This window comes from Typopeltis vanoorti, chromosome 12, assembly GCF_054136105.1.
Source record: "Typopeltis vanoorti isolate ZY-2024b chromosome 12, IOZ_Tvanoo_1.0, whole genome shotgun sequence".
NCBI classification, from domain to species: domain Eukaryota; kingdom Metazoa; phylum Arthropoda; class Arachnida; order Uropygi; family Thelyphonidae; genus Typopeltis; species Typopeltis vanoorti.
This window is the reverse complement of record NC_143560.1, coordinates 752,696-776,805: the sequence shown is the minus strand read 5'-3', so window position 1 is coordinate 776,805 and position 24,110 is coordinate 752,696. Positions and strand designations below refer to the sequence as shown.

Here is a 24,110-nt window from a genome sequence, read left to right as displayed (position 1 = left end):
TAATCAAAACTTAACTATGCATGAGATATTACAAAATTCAAATATTTAAGCTTTTTCTCCCCTTACTGTCCCTAATATTTATATTATACTGCGCCTTTCAGGACATTTAGTTTAAGATATATAATTCGAAAACAAGGAGCAAAATACAAAAATATGTCGTGACTCTCTATCTTGTAACTTAACACATTAATTTCCCATGTGATTAGGTTCTTACGTTTTTCAAGTGGTGCGTTAGGCAGCAATTTCAGACAACTGTATTATTAGTGAACAAAAGTTTATTTAAAATCTCAAACACAGTACAATTCAATTTCTATTTTATAAAACACAATTCAATACTAAGAATAAAATTTCCAAAATTACACAAGCAAAATACAAGTATTAGGACGAAATCCTATATGGGAATTTGCTATCATCATAACAGACTTTATACATATAAATATACGCATACAATCCTGGAACAAATTAACACTTTACTCAACCTTATACTAGTCAGAATACTCTATATTGCTATAATACCATGGACATTAATGTTTATTTTTAGTTTACCTTATCTAACTTATAAAACAAAACAATATAGGTTACACTATCCTTTCGCTATACCCATACATACATTTGACCTTTAAGACACTCTCATATGAGATACCATGCACATACATAAATCTCTAGCACATGAATGCCTATCAAATAATATAAACTAGTTTACTCTCATTCTACTCTGATTTGTACTCAAGTCCTAGTATATCTTCGACTGTCCAGTAATTAACAATGATTGCAACTATATGCGATTTCAATTGATAAAGATTTTACAGTACCTTTCTAGGACGAACCCTGGTTTTCACGATCTATACCTTTCGTGCTTGAATTAAGGACACACAGGATCTTCTATTCATTCACTGTGGAACTCATCAATTGGGCACGGACTTCTGTATGTATTTTCTTTCCCTCGATACAAGTACGGGATGATGAGATACATAGACAATTCTTCCTTCTTGTAACTATCGGCGTTCCTCGTCTCTTGCAATAGGAATATGGGATCGAATTCCCACACACTTTGTTTCCTTGTTGCGTTGGACGGAGATACCTCCTACGCCGTCACTCAGGAAAACTGTTACCTATACGAAAAATTCATGAAGAAACTCGGAGGAAAAAAAGCCTTGTGTGTGTGTGGGGGGGGTTTCCTAACCCTTTTATCTGCATGGCCCCTATCGACACCTTAAATTTCTTTTCTCCCCCCCCCCTCCCCCACTGGAGTTGATCTCACTCACCAATTAAAGCCATGTTCTTCTGCCCAAAACATGCTACGGTTCCTTAGATGCAAGCATATTTCCTGTCTTTAAATATTTTGTATTAGCTACTTACATAGGATTTTGTATTTTTATTTTCTTGTTACACCATGATAACTGAAATTTTTACATTCTTGGTTGTAACAAAGGTCCCCCTTTTAAATAAAAATTTTTCTATGAAGTGTTCCTCTTCTCATATCCTAGGTTTCCCCCTCCTTTTTTTTTTTTTTTCTCTCTGAGATTCCACATTTCTTGGATTTCCTCCCTGTCATCTGATGATAAACCTTCCACTCCCTCTCCTCTCATCAATACAGGAACTTGCTGTTTGTTGAAAAAATACCTGGTGAATTGTATGCACCGAGCTCTTCTACGTGCTTTATCCTGATTGTATCTCCCTCCTTTAGATTTCCTTCTCATACTTCTCCCCTTTGTGCCCTTTGTTGAGATCCTTTTGTCAGACGTTCATTTATTGGAGGCACGCATCTTTAAGGGATAAACTCCTTTCCTGTGGTCCACCTTACCATTTTTTCTGGGCCTAAGGTTATACCGGGTTTGTTCTAGTAATCTGTCTTCACTCTCATCCCAATAGACCTCATTCCCCGTATTTGTCTTCATTTGCTTGTTTGTTATGCTTTCCCCCATACATTGTTTAAACTGATTGAACCTGGAGGACTGCCGATCTGAGACTGCAATTTCCCCCCTCTTGACAGTCAGTAATATTCCCTCTTCTTGAGGGGGCATTCACATCATGTCTTCCTTCTTGACGAGGACTGTTACCTCCTGTTTAATCCTTCTCCTTCTGTATCCACTCTCCATCAAATCTCCATGGCATACCAGCTTATTAGACCTCGTCCTATAAAGTTTTAATCTATCAGAGTGTACTACCCAGAATTTCCCTTGTTTAGATATCTCTCTTATTTTAAATGTCACCGGGGACAATTTTTCTTGAATTTCATATGGTCCGGCCGCGCTCCTTCCAAACTCCCCCCCCCCCTTTTATTAATAGAATTCTGTTCTAACAAGACCAGATCACTGGGATTCAGATCCTTGTATCTCCTCAATTTGTTAGCATAATTTCTTGCCCTTTGTGAGCAAGCCTCACTGGATTCGTACACCATCTCATACGCAATTCTATTATTGGTGATCAGGCTATTGAGATAATCATCAATGTCTGGAAATCCCGAATTTACATGGGAATTCCTGAAATCAGCAGGGAAGGTTGGCTCAAAACCATAGAGGATAACGGCGGGGGCTTCTCTGATGGCGGTATGTAGGGCAGTTCTGCATGTGAATAATGTGTGAAGCAAAAAGATATCCCATTTCGAGATCTGGAGATCGGATATTTTAGACAAGGTAAGCTTCAAGGTCCTGTTCAATCTTTCCACCATTCCAACTTACATAGCTGTAACATGATTTCAGCTGTGAAGTTGGAGCCCTTGTCAGAGAGAAGTGTCTGGGGTGTCCCATATCTAGAAATAATCAGCTTGAAAAATTTATAAGCTACCGTTTGGGCCGATTGGTTCTTAATTGCTACAGCCTCTGGATATCATGAGAACATGTCTATGACCACTAGGATGTACCTATTTCCCTTCTTGGTGATAGGTAGGGGGCCCACGATATCCATGGCTACAGCCTGAAAAGGACGCATGGGGTTAGGGAAAGACTGGAGGGGAGTCTTACCCACAGTGCTGGACTTCTGCTGACACAAATGACAAGAAATCGCATACGATTCTACATCTCCCTTCATCCGCTTCCATATATATCGATTACGAACTCTGTTCCACGTTCTATGCACCCCTTGGTGACCTGCCAGGTCAGAGTCATGAAAGGTGAATAGCACCCATGGGATCATTTTCTCTGGAACTACGATTTTGTCCTTCCATCTCCCTGTGATGCTTTGTTTGGACAGTAAGAGACCATTCGGATCAATGTATAGTGTGTGATTGAAAGAGTCTTTAATAAGGGACTTCTCTTCTCTCAAAACTTTCTCATAAATCTCCCCCCATACTGGATCCCTCCTTTGCTCTTCGATTATGCAAGACTTATCCCATACTTGTTGTTCTAAAGAATTGATCCCCTTCTTGCTTACCCCCTTTTCTTTGTATATATATAGGGAAAAATCACCTCTTTACTAGGACTGACATCACTATCATCATGTACACCATCCAGAGATCTGGACAGATAGCGACCACATTTGCTGAGCCAGGGATGTATTTTACTTCCAAATCAAATTCTTGCATCTCCAGAGCCCACCTAATGATTCTGATTTTTGTCCTTCATTGAGGAAGGATATAAATGACAATGGCTTGTGATCAGAGTGCAAGATGAGATGTTGTCCTAATAACATATATCTGAACTTACTTAATGCATAAACAATAGCAAGAGCTTCCTTTTCAATTATCGAGCAATTTATCTCAGAAGATGAAAGCTTCCTACTGATAAATGCGATTGGCTTAAACCCACCTTCTGCTCTACAACAGAGGCGATTGTATCGTTGGAAGCATCAGCGGAGAGATAAAATTCCTTACCCAGTTTGGGATAGGTCAGGACAGGCAACTTAGTTAGAGCTAGATTTAAGTGTTGATGTGCAATCTGCTGTTTGTTTCCCCACTCGAATTTTTTTCCTTTCTTTGTGAGTCTAACTATAGGTTAGACTTCCATCAGTTTGGAGCATTCGGGAATGAACTTCCTGTAGAAGTTGATCATTCCCAAATACCTCCTAACCTGCCTTACAGTTGTAGAAGTATTTATATATCTTTTATGTCTTTTATGTTTATGAGTAAACTAGAAGATCATCCGGGAAACAGATAACCCCTTCTCCCAACATATCAGATAGCACACAGGCTCTGAAAACTCATGGCTGAGTTTCTGGCCCCCTGAGGGAATCGACACAGCTGATACTTCTGCCATCTTGTGGTGAAGGCAAAGTATTTTCTATCCTCCTCCCTCAAAGTAATCTGGAAATAGCCAGAGTTCAGATCTAGTTTAGAGAAGTACTTAGCTCCCCTCAAGGCCAATCAACAACAAGTCCTCAATCTTGCACATGGGAAAATCTATAGGTTTTGTGACCTTATTGATTTCCCTCAGGTCCAGTACAAACCTTAACCCACCATTAGGCTTTTCTACTAAGATAAATGGGCTTTTCCATCTAGAATTTGACTTTTCAATAATTCCAGCTTTCTCATATTCCAGGAGTAATTTCTTGAGTGCTTCCATATGCTTTAGTGGGGTCTGATATTGCCTCACATATATGGGCACATCAGAACTGATTTTAACAGCATGTTGAACCAGGTTAGTACAAGAAAGCGAGCTGATCTCTTCTTTGAACACTTTTGGATACTTGTGGAATACTGAATTAAAGAACTCCATCATGTGAATCCTTTCCTGCTCAGACCTAAGGTTCTTAATGGTATCTTGGATCAGTTTATTCCTCCATATGCTGGACGCCTCTTCCCAATCCTTCAATTCAACCTTCAAAGCTTCTCTCTTCCCTACATGATCTTGCATTCTGCACTCTTTTCCACACAGGGACAGTGTTCGACTTGCAAAATCACACGTAGTTATGTTTTTCTAAAAAATCAATCTCCAGTATGATTTGATTGCTAGTATCTGCAGCCTCGGGTAAGACTAGCATTCACCTGCCTTCACTCTCGTGATTGAGGAAAGCTCAACCTTTGCAATTCTCTTGATCTTGATGGGTTGACTTAGTTTAGTAAAGCTATTAGAGGCTACATCCTGGAATGCCTCAACCAAATTTTCTATGATTACCGATATGTGAGCCCCAGTATCAAACAGGAGTTGACAGGGTTTACTCTGTATCAAACCTTCTACCAACTGCACAGGCAATTCCCTTTTCACCTCTGCTAAGGAAACATTCTTACCCCTTCTCCCTTCACGAATCATCTCTCTTCAGTTGAACTACTGACAACCGCACTTATACTTCTCTCATTCTCTTTACTTAACCCCTTTCTTAGTTGTTTCCTCAGAGAAGAGGCTTGCTCCATTTCATCCAAATTTTTCTCTCTTTTTCTGGCCTGGCTAAAGCACGAATCTCGGTCCTGGGCTCCTTTCTTAAATATTACTTCTCTTAGTCGATCACATAATCCGATTCTAAACTGTTGGAAGGCTAACCACTTCATGTGGGTCTTTTCCTCTGGGAACGAGAACCTCATGGATTGTGACACAGACATAATTCTGCTCAGAAATTTAGATACACTTTCTCCCTCCTCTTGTATGCAAATATACAACTCCTTCAATACTTGGGCACTCCCCTTTTTTCTAGCAAATTCTATGACCAATATTTGTTTGAATTGTTGATAATCCAAGGCTTCCATTAGCAGAGGAGAGTGATCTAAGAACGCCTTGGCCCTTTCCCACCAGTTTACTCCTGAGGAAGACTAGCAACTGAAAATCAGTCCATCGTCCAACTCTCCTAAGCTCTTCTACAATTATTAAACTTTCCTTTTCTCCTTTCAAGTGAATCTCTATATTTTCTTTAATCAAAACTTAACTATGCACGAGATATTACAAAATTCAAATATTTAAGCTTTTTCTCCCCCTAGTGTCCCTAATATTTATATTATATGCGCCTTTCAGGACATTTAGTTTAAGATATATAATTCGAAAACAAGGAGCAAAATGCACAACTATGTCTGAACTTGAAACAATTAAGCAGTCGTGACCCTCTATCTCGTAACTTAACACATTAATTTCCCGCTTGATTAGGTTCGTACGTTTTTCAAGTGGTGCATTAGGCAGCAATTTCAGACAACTGTATTATTAGTGAACAAAAGTTTATTTAAAATCTCAAACATGGTACAATTCAATTTCTATTATATAAAACACAATTCAATACTAAGAATAAAATTTATAAAATTACACAAGCAAAATACAAGTATTAGGGCGAAATCCTATATGGGAATTTGCTATCATCATAACAGACTTTATGCATATAAATATACACATACAATCCTGGAACAAATTAACACTTTACTCAACCTTATACTAGTCAGAATGCTCTATATTGCTATAATACCATAGACATTAATGTTTATTTTTAGTTTACCTTATCTAACTTATAAAACAAAACAATATAGGTTAAACTATCCTTTCGCTATACCCATACATACATTTGACCTTTAAGACACTCTCATATGAGATACCATGCACATACATAAATCTCTAGCACATGAATGCCTATCAAATAATATAAACTAGTTTACTCTCATTCTACTCTGATTTGTACTCAAGTCCTAGTATATCTTCGACTGTCCAGTAATTAACAATGATTGCAACTATATGCGATTTCAATTGATAAAGATTTTACAGTACCTTTCTAGGACGAACCCTGGTTTTCACGATCTATACCTTTCGTGCTTGAATTAAGGACACACAGGATCTTCTATTCTATCACTGTGGAACTCATCAATTGGGCACGGACTTCTGTATGTATTTTCTTTCCCTCGATACAAGTACGGGATGATGAGATACATAGACAATTCTTCCTTCTTGTAACTATCGGCGTTCCTCGTTTCTTGCAATAGGAATATGGGATCGAATTCCCACACACTTTGTTTCCTTGTTGCGTCGGACGGAGATACCTCCTACGCCGTCACTCAGGAAAACCTGTGTTACCTATATGAAAAATTCGTGAAGAAACTCTGAGGAAAAAAGCCTTGTGTGGGAGTGGGGGTCCCTTTTATCTGCATGGCCCCTATCGGCACCTTCTTAAATCCCCCCCCCCCCCACACACACCTCCGCACTGTAGTCGATCCGATCTCACTCACCAATTAAAGCAGTGTTTTTCTGCCCAATACATGCTACGGTTCCTTGCACGCGACTCATGTGACGACTTCTTACTTCAGGAGTTAACCTTGAGCGATCGTCATTTGTTTTAAGCTAGTCTCTATACTAAATTAATCCCCCTTTTTGAATTTACTTGAATATTTTAATCTCCTCTTTTCAACTGTTAAACTAGCCTCTCACATACAAATTCTTATCTTTAATCTTCTTTGCCTTACTTAACCTATCTTTTTCATATCCTCTTTTGTAATAAGATTCCCTTTTTCATTATTTAGTCATCATCATCATCATCAAATTTTTCATTATTTAGTCATCATCATCATCATCAAATTCCTGCCATGTATCCTCAAGGGGTGTACAGGATATGACAGTACTACATGAAAAAAATTACATCATTATTAATTTTTTATCTACAATTTTCCTCCAAATCAGTCTGTTACTTGTCAACACTCCAACATTATCAGATCTTATATTTCTATCGTCTAAAGCACTTTGTACCGTATCAATCCACATATATCTTGGTCTTCCTCTGGGTCGTTTTGCTGCAAACCTGGCAGAGAACACTTGTTTCGCTAATCTTTCCTCACCCATTCTGTTTGAGTGCCATACCACCAGAGATTAGCTCTGCTAACGCATTCCTGGATGCTGACGATGTCAAGTTCTTTCCTAATATCCTCGTTTTTAATATGATACTGCCATTGATGCCATCTGTTCACGCCCATAATCTTTCTCAGGATTCTCATATCTGAAGTCTCTAGTCTTTGGTCAAGTGTTTTACTTCTGACCCAGCTCTCAGATCCATAAGTTAAAACTGGTTTGAACACTGTCTTGTATACAGCTAATTTAGTGTTCCAACTAATTTCTCTCTTATTCCATATGAATTTATTCAATTGACTTCCCACCATACCAGCTTTGCTGATTCTGTTGCTATTTCTATATTTAATTTACCATCTTCAGTAAAAATCGTGCCTCAATAGCTGAAATGTTTTACTTGTTCCACAGGTTCTCCATTCGCAACACAGTTGACATTTTCAATGATTCTGCCTATTTTCATTGTCTTTGTCTTTTTATTGCTGACCTTCATACCATATCTATTACAACAGCTATTCAATTTAGTCAGAGAATCTTGCAGACTTGTAGTGGATTTATTTAGAAGTATAACATCATCCGCATAAAGCAAAGAGCTGACATTAACATCTCCAATTTTGATATCATGTTTAATACCACTTTCCTTCATAATGAATAACAGAGGGGATAATGTACATCCTTGTCTCACACCAGATTTAACATTAAACCATCTTCCTGTTCTTCCTTCAATTCCAACTGTAGACTTACAACTCAAATAAAAACAAAGTATTGCTTGATATAATGCCCCATTGACACCATATAACTGCAGCGTATTGAATAGCTTCTCTCTTGGCACCTTGTCATATGCCTTCTCCAAATCGACAAAACTTAAATACAGATCTTTGTTATATTCCCATGCTTTCTCGACTATTTGTCGTAAAGTGAAGATCTGATACTGACAGCCTCTATTTGGCATGAATCCAGCTTGTTCTTCACCAAGCTTTTCTTCCACAATTCTTCTCAACCGTTTCTCAAGTATACTTACATAGATCTTGCCAGGAACACTCAGTACGGAAATACCTCTGTAATTCTCACATGCAGTTTTATTTCCCTTTTTATATATGGGTACTATGAGAGCTCTACTCCGATCATCGGGAATTCGTCCCTCTGTCCAGGCTTTCTGAACTATGCAGTGCAGCCACTGTAAGTCTCTTATATAACCATTCTTCAACATTTCTGGTCGAATATCATCTATTCTTGCTGCCTTTCCACATTTCAAGCCTTTGATGGCTTTTTCTACTTCAAATATGGATATGTATTCCTGACTGCATGCCTGGTCAGTATTTTTTACCACTGTGCTGTCATCACTGCTTGTTTCATTTAGCAGTCATGACAGCAGTTTTTCAAAGTAATTACTCCATACTTCAAGGATATCTTTTTCTCCCGTTTTCATGTCACGTTTATCATCTCTAATTCCTTTTATAGCACTCTTTCCTCCATTCTTAAGCTTCTTCAACAACCTCCAGAATATTTTGCCACCCTCTTGATATTTATTTTCTATATTCTTGCCAATGTCCTCCCATGACTTTTGTTTAGCTAGTTTTACACACTGTTTAGCTTTCTTACATTTGTCTCTGTATTCTGTAAGAGTAAATGCTGACTTATTTGCCAGGAACTTTTGATATGCTTTCTTCTTTTCCTTCACTGCCTCTTTAACATCCTGTGTCCACCATGGAGTTCTGATTTTTCTATCCTTGCAGACAACCTCACCACATGCCTCTCTGGCAGAATCAGTCAATGTTTTCTTCAGAGTTTGCCACTGAATCTCCAAGGTTTGATTCCTGTTCTCAAACTTTCTTTTTTTTTTTTCAATAATCTTTCTGTATTTTAGTCTACAGTTCATATCTGAGAGCTGCTCAACTTTTATTCGCTTTAAAACTTTCTTACATGTTATTCTTTTCAATATGAAATTCAATTTTATCCTGCTCAAGACTAAATAGTGAGTACTTCCAATTTCAAATCCTCTGTACACTCTGGTGTCCTGCACCAGGGTGAAAACATCACTATCAACAATAACATAGTCAATGAGACTTTTCTTATTCATAGCCTCTTCTCTCCATGTGAATTTGTGCACATTTTTATGTTGGAACATGGTGTTAGTAATAACCAGTCCATGTCCTGAGCAGATATTTGCCATTATTATTAGCTTTGCTCTTTTCTCCAAATTTTCCCAAAATATTTTTGTATGTCTCACAATCATTTCCTACTCTGCTATTTAGATCCCCAACAAGGACCAACTTTTCCTTTTTGATTGTGTCAGTTCCTTTTTCTAAAGCTTCAAAAAATTCCTCCACTTCTACCTTAGTAGAACCTTCTGTGGGACCATAGGCACAAATAAGTCTCATTGTCCAGTTTCCCATTCTCATATTTGCCCACATTACTCTACTTGAGACTGACTGCCATTCAAGAAGATTAGCCTCGTATTTTGTGTTGAATACTATGGCTACTCCTTCTTTTCCTTGATTGTCATTGCCTGAATATAACATTTTGTATTTATTGCTCAGAAAGATCTCGCCAGTTTTGGTCTTTTTTGTTTCAGTCACCCCTATTTTATGTCGATCTGGTACTTATCTAATTCCTCAGCTAGCTCCTTTTCTTTGCCATTCAGGCTTCTTACGTTGATAGTACCGATCTTTAACTCTTGTGATATTGAGTTGGGGTTTAATTTCAGATTTGTTCCAGTAGCAGACTTTTCGCTGTTCGCCCTGGTTCCCTGGCGAAAACAACGGGGGCCTTGTTTAACCGGGCGACGCCCCAGCCGGCATGAAATTTTGTCATGTTGTACCGTCATTCTCTATTTTGGTTTAACCAATAAGAATACAATTTGGTCGGCTAAATCCCAAATTGCCAGCCCATGCTCGTCCGTTCAGTATCCAAGTAGATACCCAACAGGGTGCACCACGAGAAGGTGAGGATTGGACATTAGGTCAGAAGCCCTGGTTGGTTCTCCGCATTCATTTAAAGTCTATGTGGTGGTCTCCTCTCACTTATACAGCTTTAACCCTTAAGCACCCCTCATTATTTAGTTAACAAACAATTTCTGTTTCATTATTTAGTTAACAAACAATTTCTGCTATATTTATTTTACTTGGATGCAAGCATATTTTCTGTCTTTAAATATTTTGTATTAGCTACTTATATAGGATTTTATATTTTTATTTTCTTGTTACACCATGATAACTGAAATTTTTACATTCTTGGTTATCAGGGTGTAACACCATTCTGTGCTGTTGGCATCATATACTTAGTAGGCAGATTTTTCACGTTTTTAAAACACCTTGGATTTTTAAATTTACCAATTACCAGTGGAGGAAAATTTTCTGATCCATCAGCATTGAACATGAGCAAAACAGTTATCCATTGCTTCTTTTGTGGATTAATTCTTGAAACAATCAATCCATCCATTTGATGCAGTAAAACCATAGAAACAAACCACTCCGCCACTGGTTTATCCATTTCATCATATGTCGATGTCCGGATATATTTTCATTTTTTGACATAGTGCCAGATTGCTTTGCATTGAGTTCAATGCTTGACCTGTTTTTTACTATCGTGTTCAAAGTGGACACGGAGAGTCCAAGATCTTTTGCTAATTCCACACGTGTTCTGGCATGCCAATCTACACGTCGCAGAATTGCCATCTTTTCTTCTACCGAAATACATTTTCTGTCTTTTTTTCTCCATGTTACTAACATGGATCATCCACCACTGCAACTTGAAAGCAACTATCACATACTAAATTACATAGCAGAAATTCTGCAATATACCACATGCTTCTGAATTGCAACTACGAATACCAACACTGCAAACTAGTGAAGCGATATTTCTCGAATTGTGATTTATTCACTGATATCTAATATTCATAAGTAACAACTGTTACTTGGTAGAAGTGTGAATATGATTTCACAATTTTGTATGATCCTTGTTCATGATTTCAATACAGCACTGTGAATGTGAAATCACATCACAACACGTTACGGGTGCCACGAGCTACTGACAGTTTAAAATTACTGATATGAAAACTTCACGGTATCAATTCGTATTGTGATTGAAAAATCACGGTATCACTCATCACTACATCACTGCTGCAAGTGTGCAAATCACCGTGATGGCGGAAATGAAACTGCAGCCGAAAGCAACGCCATTTGGGAACAGAAATGCACAGATTTCTGCAGAAATCGATTTGAATGAGAGGAATTCGATTCAAAAATCAGTGTTGCCACCCGAGAAAAAACCACAAATCACGGGAAATAACGTCCACATCAAGTTGTTAATGGTGGGAAAACAACATCGTAAGAATAGGCCTTAACACGGGGACCACCAGAAAATGAAGTAAATGGCAGGAAAACGTAAATTGCGGGAATGTAAAAACGGGGTTTTACGGTACATACATTTAATGAAACTAAAACAATATATACACTTTAAATAAAATTACATGACTACAAAAATAACTGGATCCAAGGTCTAAATTCATTTTAAAAATTTTATGGAATTTACAACTGTGTTTAAAAAAAAAAAAAAAAAAAAAAAACTTTTTTATTATCCCGACGTTTTGATCTTCACATCAAGATCAAAACATCGGGATAATAAAAAAGTTTTTTAACACGGTTGTAAATTCCATAAAATTTTTAAAATGAATGCTGATCACCGTGTAACCCTAAAAGAAAGGACAAGGTCTAAATTAATCTACACTTTAGAGAATTTCTTATACAGAAATATTAAAATCATTAGTTTCTGACTCATTCTATTATTGAATTGTTTGACATGCACTTAATCCCATCTACCAGACTAAACATCTTGTTTTCACAACAACAAAAATGTTCATCAGAGCCGGTTTCCTTGTTCGGCTCCTTCCGAAAATATCAAATTTTTCTTCTTTTCTATGGGATCCTTTCTTATCACCCTTATGTAGCATAGAATATTATGCTACATAAGGTATTATTTCACTGAAGTATAAATACTCTTACCTCTTGCAGTTCTATTTGACACACAATTTACTAATTTTTGTACCAGAGAAATTAATTTCTTCTACTACTTCATAAACAACATATATAAACAGAGCTCTTCATGTTAAGCCACTTTACAGTTTCAGATTTCACCAATTTCTTTTTCCATAGTATTCCAGTGTCGTTAAGACAGAAGATTAAACTTTCCATTCAGTGTTTCCTCGAACATTCAATTAGAAAGTTGACTGCAATATCTTCTTTTATTTACTAAATATTTCTTGACAGTCTCAACTCCTCCAGTTTAAAGACTCGCAGTTCTACGATTCTTTTTTGGAATCTTCTGTTAATATTCTTCTGACTGTCACGTAAAAACTTTGATACCGAACGCTCTCTGTCAGCTGTCAATCATCCATCAAACTCCTTGGCGAGCATGCACACTCAAGCGAGAATTTACGTATAATGGCTGATGCCTTATCTCCGCTAGGGTAAACAGAATATCTTCGCAAATATCTCAACATACTTAACAATTTTATATTATAATAAAGAAGATTAAAAGTTATTACAAACTATCGGAATCTAGTAAGTACATCAATTTCAAATGCTTTAATTTTCGTAGCATGCTGATGTACATGCTACGAAACCGAAAGTAGTAATATATTAACATAAACGATTTGTAAAAATATTCATAATTTTAAATTATGATTATTCGACTAACCACTTGTCCAACCAGACCGGCAAATTGCAATATTCCAATCTTGGCAGGAAATCAGTTTGCCAATTGAATAATTGAATGATCAGATAACTGAAAATACAATTACATGGGGCTATACCAGAAGCTCATTGACACACTAACCTGCTTGAGTGTGCATGCTCACCAAGGAGTTTGATGGGTGATTGACAGCTAACAGAGAGAGCGTTCGATATAACAAGGAAAACGAGAGAGTTAATTGAGAGATCACTGTACTAAATAAAATACTAGGTTTAGGATGAGTGGTCTGCATCTGTGAAAGAAAAGTGCTAGCAAAATATATTTTATTGGGCTGTATATAATTTGAGCTGTATATAATTTGTTCATTTAAAATATATAATAATGAGTTCATTTAAACTCTGACAGAATGATTTCATCATTTAGCCGTTGTACAGTAATAGCAAACACCACTATCTGCTAAACTCTCTACCAAACTTTAAATTCAGAAAAGTCCAGAATTAAGGCTTCATAGTATGAGTGCTATTCTAAAGGAAATTAACAAACTGTTTTAGTCCTTATAAATTTGTTTTTATGTTTACTGCACAAGCAACAATAGCATTATAATTGCATAAATAATAACTTTATTTAGTGAGTGACTAGCTAGTTCACTACATGTTAAATTTGAGTATTTTAATTGTCTGCTTAACAAAGAAGTTGTAATAAATACGAGGTACATCCAGAAAGTAAGGTCTGTTCGGAATTTACTGTCAAATAAGATATGGGAGAGCAATCGTGCATGCTAGGTAGCATAGTGACTCATTTAGTTAGCTGTTGACTATTTTGCTTTTGTTCCATTATTGTTTGTTGTCTTCTACAAATAATTTGAGTGCTATGATTTAAAAAAAAAAAATCCTGCCAGTTTCAAGGTTCACGGTGTAACGATATGGTTTTTTTTTTATTGACAGAAAATAGTAGTGCTGCAGAAATTCACCAACAACTGTGTAAGGTTTACAGGCATAATGTAATCAGTGACAGTAAGATCGGGCACTAGTGTTGCTTGGTTAAAGGAGGGCATAACAAGGTTCACAATGAAGAGCGCAGTGGCCAATCAAGTGTAGTGACAGATGATTTGGTGGAAAGAGTGAACAGAGGAATTTGTGAGAATCATCATAATCTCACAATTATGGAAGTTGCTTTTGAATTCTTGGAAGTTTCATGCTCAGTCATTCACGAAATTGTGACAGAACAGGCGGGATATAAGAAATTGTGTGCCAGATAGGTCCCAAAAATGCTGACTGATGATGATTTTTGGAGCATTCCAAAAATGGAAATGAACTTATTTTTTATATCGTGACTAGTGATGAAATGTTGATTTCGTATACAAATGTTGAGTCAAAACAACACTCATTGTACAGGTGGCATTCATCATCTCTAAAAGGTAAAAAAAAATTCAAACCAGCACCGTGGGTCAAAAAAATTATGACCACTGTTTTCTGGGATTGAAAAGAGATCTTGCTTGTTGATTTTTCTTCAGCAAGGAATCACAATTAATTTTCTTGTTTACTCTTTCACCGAAAGTCACCACACTTAGCCAGCCACTGCGATCTTCATCGTGAACACTGTTACACCCTTCTTTAAACAAACTACACCATTGCCTTAACCTCACTATCACTCATTACGTTAAGCCCCTGGACCTTAATGTCATCAGTGAATTTCTGCAGCACTATTGTTTTCCTCCAACAAAAATCGTATCACATCATGAACCTTTATCACAGCACTCATTATAAATTATTCGTAGAAGACTACAAATGATAAAAGAATGAAAGTAAAATGGTCAACATCTAGTTAATGAGTCACTTTATGCTACCACACATGTGCGCAACCCCCCCCCCCTCCATATATTATTTGGCAGTAAATTCTGAACAGATCTTACTTTCTGGACATGCATCGTATAATAATAAATATAATAATATAATTTTTTTAATGTATTAAGGAAAATGTGGCTTGGCATTATAGATAATTAACAGTAGAACAGCTAATCTCTCTCTCTTTAACTTAATTCAAAAGTATACTCTTTGTTTCATAAGATTATTAACATGATAATGCTTAGGGCACCAAAGAAACTGGGGTGGGATGTGACAAACTGTTTCATTCTTCCTGTTTCTATATCAGACATGCATGCATGCTGCAAATTGTTGCATGTGCTTGTCATATATATATTTCTTTAGTTTATTTTTATTTATTTATTTTTCTGAAATTAATATTCCTAGTGTAACACTAATTTTATCCTCACCATGTTGAATAGAAAAACAAAAGTAGAAGTTTTTTCAGCACTACTATATTGTACAGTACAATATCCTAACAGTGCGATTCAAAATAATTGATAAAGGAAATATATTATAATAATTTTCAAATATTATTTTCTATTCTCTTACCCACAGAAATAATATTTATTTTCAGAGTGTATTTCCAAGGAAATACTTACTAATCCTTTAAAAGGTGGAAATAAGAAATCACGAAACTATGCAAAATCTACGTTTTGAAACCTGTTTATATGCCAGGACTTTGTTTGAATACAATTCATGATGTACCATATTACAAGATATAGAATTTTCTTTGGTAAATGAAATCAAAGAAATTGTATGATTATTTTGAAAAAGTAATAACAGTGACTATTGTGTCTGTGTCTTTACACAATCTTCAATTGTATTTTTGGCTGCAGGGAAGATAAGAATTGAAACTCACCCACTCAGTTTAACTTTCGCATTTCACTATCTGTATGTAAAATCATTGCAAGTTCAACATATGCACATTTTTCTTTCTATGGAGTTAGCATCTTGCTTCTCCTTTTTTCTAAATTCAGTTAAATTTAAAAAAAACCTTTACTTTGTAGAAAATATGTGGTCACAGCATTTCATGATTGTATGCAGTGATAATTAGGGTAAAGCTACCAGTTGTAATGACTGTTTTTTTTTTTTTATATATATATAATGTAAGATGATGTAATCATAAAAATTGAAATACTGATAGGCACTGGTGTATTATATTCATCAAAAGGCAAAGAAACCAGTTCATTTTACATAATACTCAGTATTTGGAAAAGTGTTTTTTTTTTCTTTCTTTTCCCACTTGAAATAACTTTTGAGATTTTCTATACCATTAAAAAACTAAACCTGAAATGTTATATATGTTTCACATGTGTGCCAGACACAACCTGACATGAATGTGTTAAGCAGTTGTCTTTCCTCACAGTTACTAGGAAACTAATCTGTAGCCCTTCACTCAACACACTATTTTAAACCTCTTTCATATTATTTAAAGAAGGGTTTAACAGTTTCCTATTGTGGATGGACATAACAATGTCCATCCACAATAGGAAATTACATCCAATTACAGAACTATTGCATTAATGAGTCATCTTGGCAAAGTGCTGATGAAAATACTAACAGAACACCTAAAGGATCACATGGAGGCACATCTTCCTGATGAGCAAGCTTGATTTCAAAAAGATCAAAGTACAGTGCAACAGATACTCACACTAAGACTAATAGCAGAGGAAGCTCAAAGAAAGAACAAAAAGATATACTACTGTTTCGTGGACTTCATGGTGTGGACAATAAATTGATCTGCCTGCTGAAAGATATAAACAGCCAAGCACAAACAAAAATCAGGATAGCAGGTGAGACTAGAGATTGGTTTGCCACTAGTCAAGGCACAAGACACGGGCACCCAATATCACCAGTCATCTTCATCACACATCTGGGAAGAACACTAGATAAGATTAAAGAAGGTGGAGGCATTTCAATAAATTGCATTAGAATAAACTACCTCTGCTTTGCAGATGACATTTTCCTGATTGAAGAAGATGCATCAAGGCTGGAACAGATATTGCAAACACTATATACAGAAGGAAAAAGATATGGACTAAATGTCAACTTTGAAAAAACTAAAACAATGCTATTCGGACAACAGGAGTTACTGAACAGAATTACGATAGACAGATTTCAACGGAAAATGTGGAACACTTCAATATCTTGAATGCCACATGATGCATGATTTGGACCCCCAAAAAAAAAAGAGATAAAAATTAGAATAGCCAGAGCAACAACTATTTTAAAAACCATAGATAAAATATTGAAGAGTCCAGCTATGAAGATGCAAACTTACTGCTCATTGTAGAAACCTGTATCTTCAGCAGCATGCTCTATGGATGTGGGCCTGGGTACTTTTTAGAGATTCTGAAAGGAGGATATTAGCATTTTAGAGGAAGTGCTATAGAAAGATCTTGAGAATAAGCTGGATCAGAAAGTGAACAATGAAGAAATTTACAGATGAATACAACCCAGAAAATAATCAAAAGGAAACTATGTCTCTTTGGCTATATATGTAGAATAAATGATGAGAGGAAAATAAAAATGTTGCTGTTTGTGATGATTAAACAAAAGAACAAAAAAGGAAGACCAAACAGAGAATGGGGCGATGACATTGTCAAATGATGCGGAGGCTCTGTGCATGGACTAAGATGACTTAGTCCATGCACAATGCAGTGGAGGAATCATGTCAAAATGGCATTGGACAGCTACGGGCGCTGGACCCATGGTTGTTGATGATGATTGACTGAATTGAGAGATCTGAAAAAAATTTGATCAAAGAATAGGAAGATTATAACCACGTACTGCAAACTGTTATATCAAGTTTTGGAACCTTGGCTATCAGTACAAAATGAAAATTCAATAGAGAAACACAAGAATTCAGTATAAAAGCAGATTCCACTTTTAAGCTATCATAAAGAATATAAGAAGGTCATGATGGAAGGATGCGACTCTAAGAAAAATAATTTCTCAGATGTCTCTGAAATAATTCAGTGGCTGTGTCACTTAATTATACAATTACTATTTATTTTCTCCTTACACATATTCAATGTGTGTTATGACAGTCATAATTGTAGCTATAATGTCTGACTTGCAATGCCAAATAATTTATTCTTGATGTTTTTTTTTTTTTTAATTCATATATTTTTAAATATTCATGCCCATATTGTTATAGTATTGCATATTACCTTGTATGTTCAGCTAAGCCCAGTAGCATGTTGTGCCTAAATAACTTGTCTCCATCTGTTTTTACTGATTAGGGAATTAAACTTATATCCATTGTCTATCAGTTGCTTATGTTTTTGTCTGGTAGTTGAGAATTTCTGGGAGGGACTACCCTGTTACTTAATTCTGTGAGACTGCCCAACTCATCTTCAATCCAAAAGCATTTATAAATGTTCTTCTCATCCTAGTATGTTTCGGATCTTTCCAACCAAGGTGCACATGTTGTTTGGATAATAATAATTATTACGTAACACTTCCAGGGAGTCCAAAGGTTCATCGAGGGAGGTCGCCTACTCTACACCTGTCTCCACCACACATTTCACCAATCGCAACTATCTTCATCATCTACACCAATGCTATCTACTGCCGACCACCACCACTAATATTTTCACAGACAATTGCAAACATCCATGCCCACGGCAGGATTCAAACCCACAGCCTTTTTTTGGTTGGAGAGCGGATACACTAACCACTCGGCCAACCATTCCAGCAATAATATAGAGATGTTTTGTATTTTATATTTTTATTCTTTAAGAGTGAAGTTTTTTTTCAACAGTTACAGTGGCTGCCTTATTGCTTAGTTTTTTCTATTTTTCTATTTATTTTCTATTTTTCTATTTATGCTTGTTCTAATAGTGCTGTAAATATTACGGTGGTCACAAATATTAGCAAAAATTCATTAATTTAATTTTTTTTTTCCAACTGCCATTTCTAATTGTGTCAGGTAACAGAAGATAAGAAAGATAGAAAATGCAGATTTTGATATTTTTCTTCCAGGGACAGGGAGAGAAACTTATAATGGTTGTTTCTCTTATCTGAAGTTGTTCATCATAAACAGTAAACATTTATTATATAAAGAATGTGAAGTTTTATGTACAGTATAAGTATGGATCCTTATACTGTACATAAATATATAAGATGAACAATAATATATATATATATATATATATATATATATATATATAATATGATTTCTTATGTGATGCTGCCTTCAATTTTGAATCACAGTAATCTGTAATTGACTTTCAATATATATTTTTAAGGCATGAATCTTCATCTTCTCAGGAAAAGAAAAATAAAACTTTGAGCTCAGGTAAATTATGTTAATTATTTCATAAATTTAGTAATGTTTCTTGCTTATTTTATAACTGTATTCATTCATTCAGTGAATTTCTTGGTATTCTGTTAAATTATTATTATTTTTTAATAAACTGTTTGAGCAAAAAAGTAAATATATTATTTATTTTCTTATTATACTGTGTCGTGAATTAAAACTGTATTAAAAAACTGAACACACGAATGACCAACACATATACCTTTCTACTCAACTAATATGCTGCATTGTTACTGTCTCCCCAGCCTAATCTTATACGTGCTCTTATCACTTTGAAGTTTCTAGAAACAGCAGATTTCAGAACCTAGAGTACATGAAAATCATAAGTTTAATGTTGAGAACAGAGAAAAAGAAAAAAATTTATTAATATAGGTACATCACTGATTTTCCAACAACATATGGTAGCATACATTTCTTGTACCATAATCCCACCAATATAATTGCTGCTGGAAATCCCATCATGCCAAAGTGCATAACTTTACACTTATTAACATGAATTGACAGCCATCATATGTCCATTGTTCCAGCTTATTCAAATAGGAAGTCATTTGCCTATTCACAGGGTAGTGGTAAAATGCACTTGGACTACTGTGTACAGATTTGGTCTCCTGGGTTTTGGAAGATTTCCCTCCCCCTATCTAAGTCACTGTTCTGCTACCAATGCCATTGCCTGTGGCATGCATACATGCACTTCATCATTTACTCATGTGAGGCTTAATAGAATAAAGCAGCACTGGAAAAGGATTGGGGGATGGAAATCTTCCAAAACCCAGGAGACCAAATCTGTACACAGTAGTCCAAGTGCATTTTACTACTACCCTGTGAATAGGCAAATGACTTCCTTATTCTTACATATCAGTGTTTCAATATTGCAATTATCTTGCTAGTTGTATTTGCAGTGTTTGCATTGATGTGACCTTTGAACCTCAAATTCCTGTCCATCCACTAGAATTCCGAGATCTCTAGCCTCATCAGTTTCTTGTAGCATAATCCCACTGGTATAATATGCTGCTGGAAATCTCATCATACCAAAGTGCATAACTTTACACTTACTAACATGAATTGACAGCCATCATTTGCCCACTTCCAGCTTATTCAAATCATTAAGTGCTACACACACACACACACACACACACACACACACACACACACACACACACATACTAGGGGGGGATTATGCCCCCTGGCGCCTACGCCACCCAATCCCCCTGTTCCGGACTGGTAGGCTGGTTCTCCTTGAATTCTGATGACTCGAATTTTGAAGACTCGACACTTAGGATAGCCCCTGAGTTTCAAAATGTGACATAAAAAGGCTTATAATTTTATATATATATAGGGTAGATATAAAGTAGCATTCTTGATTGCCCTACTTATCTTTGCATCATCAGCAAACAAATAAACATGTCCTGTCAGGTCTTTCCAGTATCAATAATATATAGATTGAATGAAAATGGTCCATGTACTGATTCCTGGGATACATCACTGGTCATCTTAAATCTAATATTCAACCCCCCCCTCCCCCCACACACCACTTTTTGATACCTATCTCTGAGACACCCACTTATCCAAGTAAATAGTTTATATTTCAATTCCATATTCCTCAGTTCATGAAGCTGTCTTTCATGTGGTATATTATCAAATGCCTTAGCAATATCCAACCAAGGACATTGCTATTTCATAAAGGAAATAGATGAATTGTTATTTATCTATTTCCTTTTTTGAACTCAGCATTAACATTATAAAATATTGCACAAGCAAATTGCTTTGACATCATCTCTCTTTAATAAACCCATGCTGTTCCTTGCAAAAAGTATAACTTGTTTATTGACCCATTTCTGTATGAGAGAGTTTACCACTCCAAAGATACTGACTGGTTCGTGTGGACAGACTTATGTGTTCGTCGAACATGTCGTTTATTATTTTAACGGTATAATAGAACACAGAAACTAAGTAAATAATTAATTTATTGACTTGATGCTGATATTTCGCTGGTATTATAACCAGCATCTTCAGAGCGCAAAAACACTGTTTGTCACAATACGTGAGACTAAAACAACATGGTGTACTTAAACCAAGTACATTAACGTACTTAAAGTGTACTTAAAGCCACTCTCAAACCAACACTTTGGCTACGCTATGTTGATGATGGGCTTGCTATTTGGCCACATGGCCCTGAGACATTGAAAACATTTTTAGCACATTTAAATAGCCAACATCCAAAAATCCACTTTACTATGGAACTGGAAGCCAACAACTGTCTGCCCTTCCTGGATACACTCATCACACGTCTCCCAGATGGTTCCTTATCATTTTCAGTTTTCAGAAAACCCACACATACAGGCAGATACTTACACAAACAATCACACCATCATCCTTCTCAACAATATGGCATATTAAAAACGCTAACCCATAGAGTGAGAGCAATCTGTTCAAATGACAAGGCTCTTACTGCTGAACTGACTCACTTACGCCACACCTTCTTGGCCAACGGCTACAATCCACAAAAAATAAACAAAATACTAAACACTCCTAAGAAACCCCTCCCACCATCCACCACAGAGAACTACAACAAAACAGTCACCATCCCTTACGTTAAAGGCACATCCGAAAAGATCTCAAGAATTCTCAATAAACATAAACTACGCACTACATTCAGACCATGTAGCAAATTAGCCACCCTCATCTGCTCACCCAAGGACAGCATTCCTCCTTTATCACATCCAGGAGTCTACCAAGTACCCTGCTCATGCAATCACGCCTACTACGGTCAAACAGGAAGAACTGTGAATATCCGCATCAGCGAACATAAACGATACATCCGGAAATATCATTATGGAAAGTCGGGCCTCGCAGACCATGCTCTGGATACCCCTGCACACAGGATCAACTGGAAAAACACAAAAGTACTACACAGAAACCCATATAAATCAGAGAGATTGTTCTTAGAGGTGACAGAAGCCCTAAAACACACTCCAAATCTCAACAAATATGGCTGTATTAACTTGCCGAAGATCTGGGAGACAGTCATATTAAGAAAAAACCAGCACTTTTCTAGGACTCTAGTAATATATGATAGTGTTTTTTTTTTTTCAGATAGAGGGCACCAAAATCAGGACTCTAGTCTTTGTGTTGCCTCTACAATTTTGGTTAAGTACACCATGTTGTTTTAGTCTCGCGTATTGTGACAAACAGTGTTTTTGTGCTCTGAAGATGCTGGTTATAATACCAGCGAAATATCAGCATCAAGTCAATAAATTAATTATTTACTTAGTTTCTGTGTTCTATTATACCATTAAAATAATAAACAACATACTGACTGGTTAGCAAAACTAATTAGCAAAAACTGTTGCTAATTAGTAGTCACTAATTAGCAACAGTTTTTGCACCACCCTTCTACTCATACAATCTCTATCATACATTCTTTCCATTCCTGTGGGATCTTTCCTGAGTTGAGACTCAAGTCATACAAGCATGTCAAGGGAAAAGCCAGTTTGACTGAACATTCCTTTAGTGTCTGTGCTGATATCCCATCTGTCCCTATTTCCAAATTCTTATCCAGGTTAGATAACAGCTCTTCAACCTCATTCTTATGCACCTTTATCTCTTTCCAATGTAATGGTAGCATTATCCACCATATTATATACATCTAGTTGATAGATCTTAGATAGACAGATGTGTACTTGTTATTTGAGCAATCACATCAGCTTCTGACACGAGTATGCGGCACCCTTTTGTGAAATTCACTAATTTACTTACAGCATAATGATAAAATTATTTCGTGTTGCCTTTAGCCTGCACAGCCAATTTCTTTTCATACTCCTATTTAACTTTGCTTATAATACTTGTAATTTTTCTCTCGTGCTCTTCATATATATCTTAACTCCTCTCACAATATTCTTTTCACATTAACTGTCTATGTCTTTCATGCTGAATAAGATTATAGATCCATTTCACTCCCATCCTATTTCTTCTTTGAACTCTAGGGACATATTCGGATACTGCCCCATTTTGAGGACCTTTTCAAAGTTTCCCATGCATTGCTGGTATTCTTCCCATTCAGTAACATACTACAGGATCAAAGATAGTGATCTCCTGAGTTTGTCATAATTTCCAGCTTCATAATTCATCATGTAACCTGTCCTAATTGGAACATGTATATAGTTAGCTACCTCCTAAGACAGTACAGCATGAACACCCTCATCGACCAGTGGAAAAATGGTTACATTATTAACTGAGATGCATTTCTCCCATCATTCTTATCGCGAGATTCCTTTTCTACCCAATCATTGTTCAGTAGTTTGTCATCCATAATGATTACTCAATCAAATTAAAACTGAAGCTGCTTCATTTTGTATTTTGATTGAAGTGAGTTATTTGGTAACCTATTGGAAAAAAATATTTTTTTAGACTTTTTCTGGCACTTGTTAATTACTGTATTTTTTGCCTCATAAGACTCGCTTTGTTGTACCTAAAATTTATCTGAAAATTAGGATATGAGTCCTATAAGTTGAATGTGTCTTATAAACCAGTGCGTCTTATACACCGATGTATTTT

General features: G+C 36.2%; 1 protein-coding gene across 3 annotated transcripts in view; it reads left to right on the top strand.

The window, feature by feature from the left end:
• Window positions 1-24,110, top strand: part of LOC150100541 (PSME3-interacting protein-like) — a 148,124-nt gene that overhangs the window by 104,691 nt on the left and 19,323 nt on the right. For all 3 annotated transcript variants that reach the window (XM_090401410.1, XM_090401411.1, XM_090401409.1), the window contains one exon: window positions 19,486-19,535. In XM_090401410.1, the coding sequence (XP_090257536.1) occupies window positions 19,486-19,535 (50 nt within the window). The remainder of the gene's footprint in view (window positions 1-19,485; window positions 19,536-24,110) is intronic.